The sequence below is a fragment of the Bubalus kerabau genome, chromosome 4, assembly GCF_029407905.1.
Source record: "Bubalus kerabau isolate K-KA32 ecotype Philippines breed swamp buffalo chromosome 4, PCC_UOA_SB_1v2, whole genome shotgun sequence".
In the NCBI taxonomy this organism is placed as follows: Eukaryota; Metazoa; Chordata; class Mammalia; order Artiodactyla; family Bovidae; genus Bubalus; species Bubalus kerabau.
The window spans coordinates 17,501-29,922 of NC_073627.1; the positions used below are offsets into that span (position 1 = coordinate 17,501).

The window sequence follows — 12,422 nt, forward strand, 5'->3', positions numbered from 1 at the left end:
GCGGCGGGGACCCGAGGAGGACACCGGGGTTAAGGGAAACGACACCGCCGCTCGGCCTCAGGCACCTGAGGGACGACCTGGAGCGCTCCAGGGGCACCACCGAGGGACGCTCGCGCACCCGCGCGGGGAGGGGGGCGCGCAGCGCAGCAGCGGCAGAGCCCTCCCCACCGCGGGGAGAGCCGCTCGCAGAGCACACGCCGGGAAGGCGAAGCGAGAGCATCTGCTGTGTCAACAGACCCACGGCCCCCACTGACGCCCCGAGGCGGGGGACAGGAGACCGAAGGTCAGGGCCAGAGACCGCAACCCAACTCCTGCCTTCCTCACCCTCCACGACGGGCAGGGGGGAAAGACAGGCGAGGGGCCCCGTGAGCAGACCGAGAAGAGCGGACGCGTTCACCAGGAACGCCCGTCCCTCGTCTGGCACGGCTTAGGCCCGGCCCGGGAGAGCACGACCACACCACATCGATCGGTTGAGCCAAGGTGGAGCAGGGGGGGAGGCGCGGCGAGGACAGTCACCAGAGGGGCCCGCTTTAAGCCCCACCGGCAACCTCCGCCCCCCCACCTCGCCTCAGGCGAGAGCGGCCCACGACCCCAGGAAGAGAACGCCTGACACGTGGCACGGAGCCCATAGGGCGGGGGCCGCATCTCAGCCTTCACCGGGTGCCCGCAGCGGGGAGCGCACAGGGTAGAAGACCCACAGCGCCTCGCCCCGCCACCCTCGGGTCGCCCAGAGACCGGAGGTGGCACCACGGGTCGGGTCAGCTAGACACCACCACCACCACCGCACGGGAGCCGGCGCACAGGCCCAGGCGGGCGGCTCCAGCGGCAAGGGCCGAACCGGGCACCAGCTGGCGGCCCGAAGGCTCAGAGCCCCGCGTGCATCTAGAGACCCAAAGTCCTCGGCGGCAGACGCCGAAGGAGACCGTGTCAGCACTTACCTGGTGGTAAAAAAGGCCCATTAAGGGTGACGAAATGACAGCAGCCGACAGCGGGGCCCATCCACGACTCGCATGGAGGAACCCCGGAACCTTGGCCCGGCCACCTGTCCCCAGCGCTACCCCATAAACACCAGGCCCGGAGCTCTCTGCGTGGGGGGGGGGGGGGGGGGGGGGCGGGTTCATCTGGTCGACCGGGGGGAGGGGAGCAGGGGGACGGGGCGTGTGGTGGCCCAAGTGGGGCCGCGGACACCCACCAAGGGAGAGGGAGCTGGCCCGGGGTGCCCTCCCCACTTCGCCCAAACCGGTAGGGGTACCGGTCCGTCGGAGTCTCCGAAAGGGGATTTGGCTTCAATGGGCATCAAGAAACAAGAAGAACGAACCGTCAGCGAGGCGCCTCCAACGAGACGAGCGGGCCCCGACCAGGGACCGCGCCCGGGGCCCAGACCGTCCTAGATGGGGCACCCAGGACGGCCCGAGCCGGTCCCCACCTCCTGACCGGGATTCAGGGAGTTGGGGAGGGGTGAGACAAAGTCACGTCCGACGACCGAGACCCACGAGGGCACGCTGAAGGGTCGAGCGCGCCCTCCCCGGCCACCCGCGGAAGCAGGGTCCGGTCCATCCCCGTCTCCGAACCCATCGAGACTTTGAAAAAGTAACAGCATGTGTGCCGGGAGACGCCTCGGCCACCGGACCCCACGGGGTGGGGTTGGGGGGGGGGGGTGGGGACCGCACACGCGCCCGCCTCTCCCCGTCAACCCTCACGACTCCGGCGGGCGGGTCCCCACCTCCGGAGTGCGACGCGGAAAGCACCTCGTTCAGAAAGCACCCGAGGGCCCGGACCCAGGTGCGCCCTCCGGCGACCTCCAAGCCACAGTCCGGGCCGGTCCCCACCTCCGGAGCGGGGCCGAGGGCGAAGCAAACGCTCCTGAGGGCGGCCCAGGAGGAGTCCGGACCGCCGAGCCCGAGTCCAGGCGCTCCGGGCAGGGAAGACCCTCTCCCTGCCCACCGCGGCGGCCCGTCCCTGGGAGGGTCCGGCCGGTCCGTCTCCGCGGCCACAGGGGCACGGGGAGATGCTGGTCGACCCGGTCCGGCCACCCCAGAGCCCGGCCCCGGAGCGCCGCGACGATCACCCTCCTCAGAAACCTAGAGAACCAATCTCCGGCGACAGCAGAACGTCCCTAGGCCTCGGCGCCACCGGGACTGTCGCCGCCAGCGTAGCCGGTGACTGAGAGCTCTGCCTCGGGCCCGGCTGCTGAGTCACAACCCTCCTGAAGGGCTCGCCGAAGCTCCGGAGGACGAGGGACAATATACAAGCGGCCGCCAGGTGGCTCCCGACAACCGGCTCGAACGTCCCGAGGACGGGTCGCTGTCGCCGGCCGCCGGGGACGCCACAGCGCCGGCCGCCCAAACGCCCGAGCTCGGCCCGGAGCCTCCGCCGCCGAGCGACGCGACGCGACGCGACGCGACCCCGGCCGCAGAGGAAGGGAGAGGAGCCGGGAGATCTCTCCCCTGGAGGCTGCCACGAAAGAGACGCGATCCCCCACGCGATTCCAGGGTGGTGGGGGGACATGCCACGGAGACGCAGGCGGGCGGCGGGGGCTCGGGGCGGGGTGGGCGGAGAGAGGGGCACCAGTGACATCCCAGGAACCCCCGGCCCCCCGGGCCCCCGAAAGAGGGGGGCGGGAGGGAGGGAGGGAGGGAGGGAGGGAGGGAGGGACCGGCAAAACGAAACCAGGCAAGCGCTGCTGAGAGAACAAAGCAGGACTTTCGAAAGCAGACACAGACACAGACACACAGACACAGACACGGACACGCAAGCCTAGGAGCAAGAAAGGAAAAGAAGGAGACACTCGGACCCCCCAAGAAGAGAAAACAAAACTCAACCTGGGTAGAGGCACCGTGACAAAGTCCAAAGACAGCACACACAAGCATGCGCGGGTGGGTGGGGAAAGTGCACTTGAGGTCAGGAGACCATGGATTTCAAACTCACTGGCCACAAACACCGGAAAGGCGGACGGCCCGGGAGGTCTGGTGGGGGGGGGGGGGGCGGCGGTGGCAGGGCTGCGGGGGGTGGCGGGAGGGGTGGGGGCTCGGGGGGGTGGGGGGTGGTGTTGAGGGGCGTGCTGGTGAGGAGGACCGGGTCCATAGGGATCCACTAAATAAACCCCGGGTCCCATGACAACAGCCAACTCAATGAATAAATACCTTTTTGACGTAGCTCAGGAACGAAATGAAACAAAACCACCAGGCAGGAAAGTCAAGTCGTAGAACTGTCCTGGCAGCTTAAAAGTCAGAGAGAGAGAGGGAGAGGGAGAGAGGGAGAGGGAGAGAGGGAGAGGGAGACAGGGAGAGGGAGACAGGGAGAGGGAGAGGGAGAGGGACAGAGAATGCATACACATGTGCATATACGCGTGTACATATGTATATGCACGCGTATTCGCGTCTATATACACGTGCACGCATGCGTATACACACACACGTACGAAGGGCATGCTCACGTACACGCACGTGTCTGTGTGCGCACGTGTATGCCTAGGCATTTCTAGTGTGCGTGTATGCTTGCGTGTATATACGCATACAGAGGCCTCTATACACCTACGTACACGGATAGACACAGGCGTGAATACACGTGCTCACATGTGCAGAGACGTCGGGATACATAGGCACACACATACAAATACATGTGGACGTGTCAACGCATATAGATGCACACGTGTGTATACGTGTGATGTCTGCGCACAGGTGTGGATGCACGTCTATGCGTACCCATACGTGCATGCTTGCATAGACACACATATCTGCGTGTGTATGTGCACACGTGTATGTACACATGTATGCATACGTACGGACGCATACGTAGACGTCTACATAGAGCATATGTACATCCACACAGACGTACGCGTGTCTATGTGCCTACATACGCACGTGTGTGTATGTGTCTGTACATATATATATATATATACACACACACACGTAGACGTGCACCCATGTACGTATGTACAGGTGCCCGCGTGCATCCAGAGTGCCTATACACAGGTTGATGTGCATAGATGCGCACACATGTATACACGTACGCAAACGCGCGTGTGTATACATACGTGGACATATGCATCAGTGTACGTGTGCATCTATAGCCATGTGTCTGCGTGGATGTCTACGTGCGCGCGTGTGTGTTTATCTATAGGTGTATATACGTACATATATATACTCACAGACACACACGTACATACCCGGACGGAAACACACATCCGCGTGTGTGTGTGTGTGTGTCTGTCTGTCTGTCTGTCTGTCTGTCGTGTGCGCGCACACGCCCGTATATACGGGGAAAGCACAAGCATATCGCAAAAGGGGCTTTTCTGTCCAACACCGATCAAGGCGTCAGACACCTCAACCTCCAAAAGGGAAACAACCCCCGATGAGCGAAGTGGGCAGGAGGCCCGAACAGACCCCTTCCTTCCAAAGAAAGGTAGAACAGACAGACACCCAGAAGCACAAGGGAGAACACACATCCACGGCAGGGCTGGGCTGGGCTGGGCTGGGCTGGGCTGGGGCTGCTGGGGGTGGGGGCGGGCTCACGGAAGCACCCCCCCCCCCCCCCGGGGCGTTTCCCTGGACAATGATCCTTCTCATTCGGAGGGGAAAGGCCCGGGAGCCGGGAATCGCTCTCACGACAGCAAGTTCGAACCCTCAGAGGACAGTGGCTCCTGATGGATCGAACGCGTCTTTTCTGCAGCTGAGAAAACTGTGGGCGGACTCAGAGAGATCAGATCTCATCCCCTGGCGCCTCACAGACAGAGAAACCACATCCCTAGGGAAAAGAGTCCTGCGATGTACCCTCCCCCAAAGATTCCCCCATTCGACCCAACCCAGCAACTCCACAGGGTGCCCACGGAGGGAGGGGACAAAGAAGATACGGACGTGTGTATGTGAGGGATCGACCCCTATCCCTAGGTAGACATCCGTTCACACATCATGCTAGAACTCTGTCTGTGTGCCTACGCCTGGATCTATTCACGTGCGCGCGTGCACACGGGCATGCAGACACACACACACACACACACACACACACACACACACACACACACACACACAGGAATGGGACTCAACCACCAGAAGGGAATGAAATCTCACAGTCTGCAGGAACCTGGAGAGACCTTTAGAGGGTATTATGCTACATGAAATACCTCAGATCAGTCGTTTCCATGCAGAACCTACCAAACCATACACCGTGAACAGAACAGAACCAAACAGAAACAGGCTCAGAGATACTACAAAGGAACACACGGGGGTCGGGGGGGTGGGGGTTGGCCAGAGGAGGGAGGGGCGGGGGTTGGGGGTGGGAGAGAATGAGTGAGTGCCACTGGTGAGGGAGACAGACGAAGCGGTGCAACCTTCCACTTATGAAATGCATGAGTCGCGGGCACGTCTTGACACCAAATGGCAAATGTCATTTGCCGTGACACCAAGTGGTGACGGACAGTCACTAACTAGATGTATCCTGGTGATCGCTGTGTCATGTGCTACACGAAAACCTCGTCTGTACAAGCTGAAAATTAAAGGGGGGAACGCCCCCCGCCCCCCGGCCCCCCCCCCCCAAAATAAAAGGAAAGGAAGAAGGAGGGAAGGAAGGAAAGAAGGAAGGAAGGAAAGAAGGCAAAAGAAAAGGTTGGCAGTCAGTTAGACGTCTATTTGAGAAGAGTGGGACTTGTGTGTGGGGGGGGAGGGGGGGGAGGGGGGGAGAAACTAGGGTGAGGAGGAGGAGAAAGAAAAGGACCCGATTGCCTTGAGGGGGAGGGGGAGATGAACGATCCCAAGAGTGGACAGGACGGTCAGGTGAGTGCCATAGGGAAAGGAAACGAAGCCAAGCAACCGAACACACTCCCCAAGGTGGCTTTGTTCAGTCCAAGATCAAGATGTGGACAGCACGGTGTCCTCCAGCACACAGCGATACACAGGCCTCACTCGGCAGGGGGAGTTCGGGATAACCCTGAACGCCGAAGCGGACAAAAGAAGCCGTCACGTTCATCCATGGCTGAAAAGTACCATGGTCCCACGACATTCCAAACTCCTCTCAAACCATTGGAAGACTCTCTCGCTCACTCGCCGTTCAAAATGTAGAGAACAGAAAAGGAGCGAAACGATGGTGGCTGGCTGGCTGGCTGGCTGGCTGGCTTTCCGTGAGAGTGTGATTAGGGAACACATGGACAGAAAAGCATCCGATTCACTTGTGTAAAGCATCTCTCTTGCCTTCTCGGGCCTGGTGTCTTTCCTCTGTCTGGATGATCCCCCTCCCCCCACCCCCCACCCCCCACCCCACTCCCAGCTTGAAGATCAGCCTCCAAAACGAAGCCCTTTGTGCTCTCCAGGTCCCGCCGCCACGATCTCTTTGGAGCGCCCTTCTGAAGGGGAACGTTTTCATCCACGTCATCGCCCTGAGACAGCTTCAGCCTGTCCCTCCCCTCCCCAACCCACCCCACCGCCACCCCCCGCCGCCCTCTCCCCCTCCTGCTCCTCTTCCCCCTCCTCTGAACTGTCGAGCTCCTCTCGCGCTGGCCTCTCACCCCACACGGGGTGGCAGTGTTGGCCTAGGTCTGCTCAGGTGTCTCCTAACAGCATCCAAGTGGACTTCCACTGTTTCTCGGCTGCGTCGTTCGGGGACCGTGTTTTTCCTGGCCTTGTCTGCGGGTGGGGGAGACCCGGACGGGCCGGGGCCAGGCGGGGTGGGGGAGCCTGCGTGTGGGGGGAAGGGTGGGGACAGAGAGGAGGAGGAGGAGGAGGAGGAGGAAGAGGAGGAGGAGGAGGAGGAACAGGGACACAGCTCCCCAGCGCCAGTGTGTGCCTGAGGCCTGGAAAAGAGATCACGCACCAGGCTGGCTCCAAAAAGGGGAATCGGTCAGGAGACCGGGCACGTTTGTTCTTCGCAGAGTCCCTGCGGATCGAACAGGCAGTGGCAAGTTTGGGGCTTCCCGCACTTAGAACTGTTCACCCATCGTGGACACAGGCGTCGGGCACACCGGGGGTTAGGCTCTCGGTGCGATGTCCACAAGCCGTAGCCACTGAAACGTGTGCACCCTGGAGCCGCCGCCGCCGTGCAGAGGGAGATCTCATCCGGCTTCCACGGGTCCTTCCCGTGAGTAGGCCGGGATCTCAGGAAGCACAGACATCCAGAGCGTTGAGTGCACCTGACCGTCACGCTCTCAGAATCCAAGTGAACCAGAAGGGAGGGTCCCTCACGTGTGGGTTTGTCTTTCCATCGGAGGCATCCTCTCTTGGAGCCGATTAGGGTCCCGCGGGCCCCGTGGAGCAGAGAGGACAGAGAATGCCCTTCGGTCCCCTGCTCCTCCCACGCGCACGCGCGCGCGCACGCTCCCCAACGGTCCTAGGAACATCCTGCCCCAGAGGAGCGTGCCGGCCACGACCCACCTACACGGAGACGTCCGTGTCCGTCCGTGTCAGTCATCCTCGTCCAGAGTCCCCCGTCCGTCTGCCCTCGCCTTCACGCCTGGCACTGTCCGTTCTGTAGGTTCGTATCGAACCTGCCCGGAGCCCGGCGGCATCTTCCCGGATCAGGGATCGATCGAAAACACCCTGTCCCCTGCCTCCTCGGCAGGTGGATTCTTCACCACTGGACCACCAGGCAGGGAAGTCCCTTCACAGCCTTCTAAAATCATCTACCCCGAAACAGTCCACGTCGTCCTCCAAATCATGGCACCATCACGACTGAAATGAAGGAAAATATGTTCGTTCAAGAATGTCTTCACTCCTCAGTGCTTCTTGCTTTAGAACCACAAAGGCCTCTCTCTCTCTCTCTCTCTCTCTCTCTCTCTCTCTCTCACAGACACACACACACACACACACACACACACACACACACGAACAGAGGTGGGCTCATAGTCCAAAAGAAACCAACGTTTGTGTGTATCCATCCCACTTGTTGTGGCTGTCGTGCCGTCGCTCGTCCAAGACGCTGATCTACTATGGAATCCGATGTCGTCTTCTCTAGGACACGTCGAGAGGCAGCAAGCGTGCCGGTTTGTGAGAACCGAAGGTCAACCCGGCATGATGGAGGCCAGCCAGGTGTGGGCTCAGAGGCCCATCGAGATTCGAACTCCAGTTCACGGAGGGGAGCGGTGGGAACAGGAGCGTGGACTGCGAGTCCGATCCTCACCGTACCAAAAGGCGACATCATCCCCTTCCTCCCTCATCGGCGTCTGCACGGCTCCTCCTGGCCTCAGGGATCCCATTGAAAGGACGTACAGGTTGTGTCCTTTTCCCTGGCCCGACCGTTTCGAAACCCTCCAAGAAAAAGCGGTGACGTCAAGAGATCCGCCTCGAGTTCGGGACCGGGGCTTCCCCGGGGGCCCCGTGGCAAACCACCCCGTGCCCAGGCAGGAGACATGGGTTTCACCCCCGGTCCGGGAAGAGCCCACACGCTGCCCATATGCCTCGGTGATGGAGTCTGTGTTCTAGATCCTGGCCGCTGCGAGTGTCGAGCCCACACCCAGCAGCCACTGAAGCCCACGTGCCCCAGTGCCCCCGCGCCCCAAGAGGAACCACAGCCACGAGAAGCCCAGACGCACGACCGTAGAGCGGCCCCCTCTCTCCACAGAGAGAGAACAGCTTGCACGGCCATGAAGACCCAGCACGCCCCCACAGACGTCAAAGACGGCCAATGATCATCCAGCGAGACGGCCTAAGATCGGACGCGATCGGCCAATACCTAGTCCTATCCCTCGGGAAGCTCCCTGAATCTTCTGTAGATACACCTAAAGAAACCCCAGCTCTCCGTGCCGTCGGAAGCGCGGGAAGCTCTCCGTACAGTGCCGAGAGCACCGTGGAGACGTCACCCTCGGGCCCCGTGAGCCTGACTGTTCTCACGAAATCCCTCACAGTCCGGGCTCTGGAGATCGGCCCGCGCGGACCTGCAGGCGACGCACGGCCATCCCTCTCGGCTCCCTGCGTGCTCACCGGCCCAGGTGTGCCGTGCCCCCAGCCTCTGCTCGCATCTCCTGGGCCTGTCTCCCCCATGCTGCTCCACGGACTTGGAATCATTCTCCCCTCTCGTCTGACACGTTTTCTCTTCTGTTCGACCATGTCTGGCTCCCCAGGCACCACTTCCCCTCGTTCTTCTCTTCTCATCCCACTCGTCTCGTGGAACTCATTCTATGCGTCTCCGCTCCGTTCCCTAAGGACTCTGTCATCACCCCACTCATCTGGGGATCGACCGGCACCTAGGCAACCCCGGCCCGTGACAACCGTGGTTCCGTGTCTATCGAACAACCTGCCGACCGCAGGGGGCGTGTGGACGCGAACGAGCCGTGGAAAGCTGGCACCGGGGAATCATCCCGCGGACACACCCTCTGGTTCCACGGTGCTCTCGGGAGCGTTTGGGTCGTCGTCGTCGTCGTCGTCGTCGCCGTCGCCGTCTTCCCTAAGACGTATGCAGTCGCTTTGATTCCCACGGCGTCTATGGGCAAAGAACGGATCGTTCCCCGGATCTCCGGAGAAGGCAATGGCAACCCACTCCAGTCCCCTCGCCCGGAAACTCCCGTGGGCGGAGGAGCCCGGTAGGCCGCAGTCCATGGGGTCGGGAAGAGTCGAACACGACTGAGCGACTTCCCTTTCGCTCTTCCCTTCCAGGCATTGGAGAAGGCCGTGGCAACCCACTCCAGCGTTCTCGCCTGGAGAACCCCAGGGACAGGGGGGAGCCTGGCGGGCTGCCGTCTACGGGGTCGCACAGAGTCGGACGCGACGGAAGCGACTTAGCGGCAGCCGCAGCAGCAGCGACCGGATCACCTCAGAAGGACTTAGAAACGAGTCGTGGTTGAGAAATGATGGATCCTGCCAACAATCTCACTTCGGGGTATACATCGAAGGACATGAACACCTGAATCTCACCTAGAGAGAGGTCTGCACTCCCAGGTCCATCGCAGCATCATTCACAAGAGCCAAGATGGGGAACCCGCCGAAGTGTCCATCTAGGGAAGACTAGATCCAGAAGATCCACGATCCAGATGGAGATCCATGGATAGGTAGATCTAGGTGTCCCAGGTAGCCCCAGGAATGAACACGTTCTTACGTCGTGATAGCATGGATGTGACTTAGGGAGGGATGCCCAATGAATAAGTCAGGTAGAGAAAGAAACAGAGCGTCTCCTGTCACTTCCATGCCATGCAAGGCCATCTAAAGCAATGAAAACGATCATCACAGAGCGGCTGGGGGAGGGAGACATGGGAAGATGTCGATCGATGTAAGGGCGGGGGCGGCGGGAACTTCACGGATAAGGTACATATATACTGTCTACGTCACAAAGAGCACGGTGATTCTAAAGAACAGCCTTATCGGTATCGCCGTCTCATATGCGGAGAAGGCAACGTCACCCCACTCCAGTCCTCTTGCCCGGAAAATCCCGTGGACGGAGGAGCCCGGTGGGCCGCAGTCCACGGGGTCGCACAGAGTCGGACACGACCGAGCGACTGGCCTTCCCCTTTTCCCTTTCACGCCTCGGAGAAGGAAATGGGAACCCACCGCAGTGTTCCTGCCTGGAGAACCCCAGGGACGGGGGTGCCCGGCGGGCTACCGTCTACGGGGTCGCACAGATTCGGACACGATGGAAGCGACTGAGCAGTGGCGGCGGCGGCGGCGGCAGCAGCAGCAGCAGCAGCAGCAGCAGCAGCATTATCGTATTCGAAAGTTGCCATGACCGTGGACATGACCCATTCACTTCCCATACAACGGAAGAAGGACATGGCAACCCACTCCGGTATTCTTGCCTGGAAAATTCCATGGATGGAGGAGCCTGGTAGGCTACAGTCCGTGGGGCCGCAAAGAGTCTGAGCGACTTCACTTTCTTTCGCATACAGTCATGAGATGTATGGGTTGTGATCCAGCTATGAGCTACCGCTTGGGTGGTCATGAATGATTCTTTTGCAACAGACAGGTGCATCAAGTCACCATTCTGTACCCGTTAGAACGAAGGATGTTGTACGTCCTTCACGAAGAACATTCTATTTCAATACACCGGGACATGAAACACATAACATCACCTAGTTTTAGTATCTTTCAATGAAGAGTCTGTATTGGCTGCGCCAAAAGAAAAGAAAAGAAAAGAAAGCTTTATTTGGGGTGGGGGTGGGGGGGGGGGTGACTTAGAGATTGCCATGCAGGGACACAGATTTCCATAAAACCCAGGGCATGTTCCCCAGGAAAGAGTCAGGGGCCTAGAAAGCTGAGCCTCGTGAGGTTGTCAAGCCAGCTGAGAGCACTTAGGATTTGCTGTCATGCAAAGAAGGACAGGTTTCTTCTTCCAGGGTAGAGGGTCGCAAGGTATTTAGGGAAAGGGGAGGGTAGGAGAGGTCTCTTGCATTTCGGGAACGCTGTTTCCTTCGAGGATGTGGAGGCCTCTGGGACCCAGGAAGTGCTCCAAGGGTACATTCCGTCCAGACGGAGACACACGGACCTCTTCCTCCATGGCCTCCCCTCTCTATTTGGGGGAGCTCTCTCGGCCATGCTGAGTCCACTTGGATGTGTCTTTCCCATGTCATACCCTCTGGCATTCAAAGATCTCCTTCCATCGTTTTATAAAGAGACCCGGCGTATGTATCTTTTTAGAGACGATGAGCGTCAGACGCGATCACTCTCCGTGGCGTGGTTTCGGGCACGACACCCCATACATTCCACGTCTCTCCTGGCCATCGAGAAAGGCTGCGTACGGCACAGGATGCCACGGGACCGGGGAGGTCCTCGGGTTCCGCCCGCCCTCGACTTGGCTGCGGTCTCCGGTTTGGTTCTGTTCCGCGTGTGCTTTCTGACCCACGTGATCGCTCCGGATAGGGCACCCCATCCAAGCTCACACCCATCGAGTCTGTGTGACTCCTAGTCACGCATCAGGTGGGGATATCGACGCCCTCCACGTGGATCCATAACCATCGCCGTCCTGTGTTCAGGAGGATCCTTTCGTGGGTCCCGGGGGCGCTACGTGCTGTCCGTAGGAACTATGGAAGGAGGCTCGTGACATGGTGCAGGAGACAGGGATCAAGGCCATCCCCATGGAAAAGAAACGCCAAAAAGCAACATGGCTGTCTGGGAAGGCCTTCCACATAGCCGTGAGACGCAGAGAAGCGAAAAGCAAAGGAGAAAAGAAAAGATATAACCATCTGAATGCAGAGTCCCAAAGACTCGCAAGAAGAGAGACGAAAGCCTTCTTCAGCGATCCGTGCCCAGACAGAGAGGACAACAACAGAACGGGAAAGACTAGGGAATCTCTTCCAGAACGTCAGCGATACCAAAGGAACGTGTCATGCCAAGATGGGCTCGATCAAGGACAGACATGGTATGGACCTAACAGAAGCAGAAGATGTGGAGAAGAGACGGCAAGAATACACAGAAGCACCGTACAAAAAAGATCTTCACGACCCAGATCATCACGATGGTGTGATCACGGACCTAGAGCCAGACCTCCTGGAATGTGAACTCAAGTGGGCC

The 12,422-nt window shown here is 59.9% G+C and overlaps 2 protein-coding genes across 2 annotated transcripts in view; both read left to right on the forward strand.

Moving 5' to 3' along the window:
- Nucleotides 1–431, forward strand: part of LOC129648514 (collagen alpha-1(I) chain-like) — a 2,821-nt gene extending 2,390 nt beyond the window's left edge. Inside the window, exon 3 of the mRNA XM_055574931.1 lies at nt 1–431. This exon is cut by the window's left edge and continues 802 nt beyond it. Coding sequence (XP_055430906.1) covers nt 1–431 — 431 coding nt within the window.
- An 8,179-nt stretch (nt 432–8,610) lies between these two features.
- Nucleotides 8,611–9,393, forward strand: LOC129648515 (MAPK-interacting and spindle-stabilizing protein-like). Its single transcript, XM_055574932.1, has one exon. The coding sequence runs from the start codon at nt 8,611–8,613 to the stop codon at nt 9,391–9,393; it is 783 nt and encodes a 260-aa protein (XP_055430907.1).
- The last annotated feature ends 3,029 nt before the right edge of the window (nt 9,394–12,422 follow it).

Excerpts from the sequence above, each read along its gene's own strand:
- LOC129648515 (XM_055574932.1), top strand. The coding sequence starts at position 8,611 with ATGATCATCCAGCGAGACGGCCTAAGATCGGACGCGATCGGCCAATAC.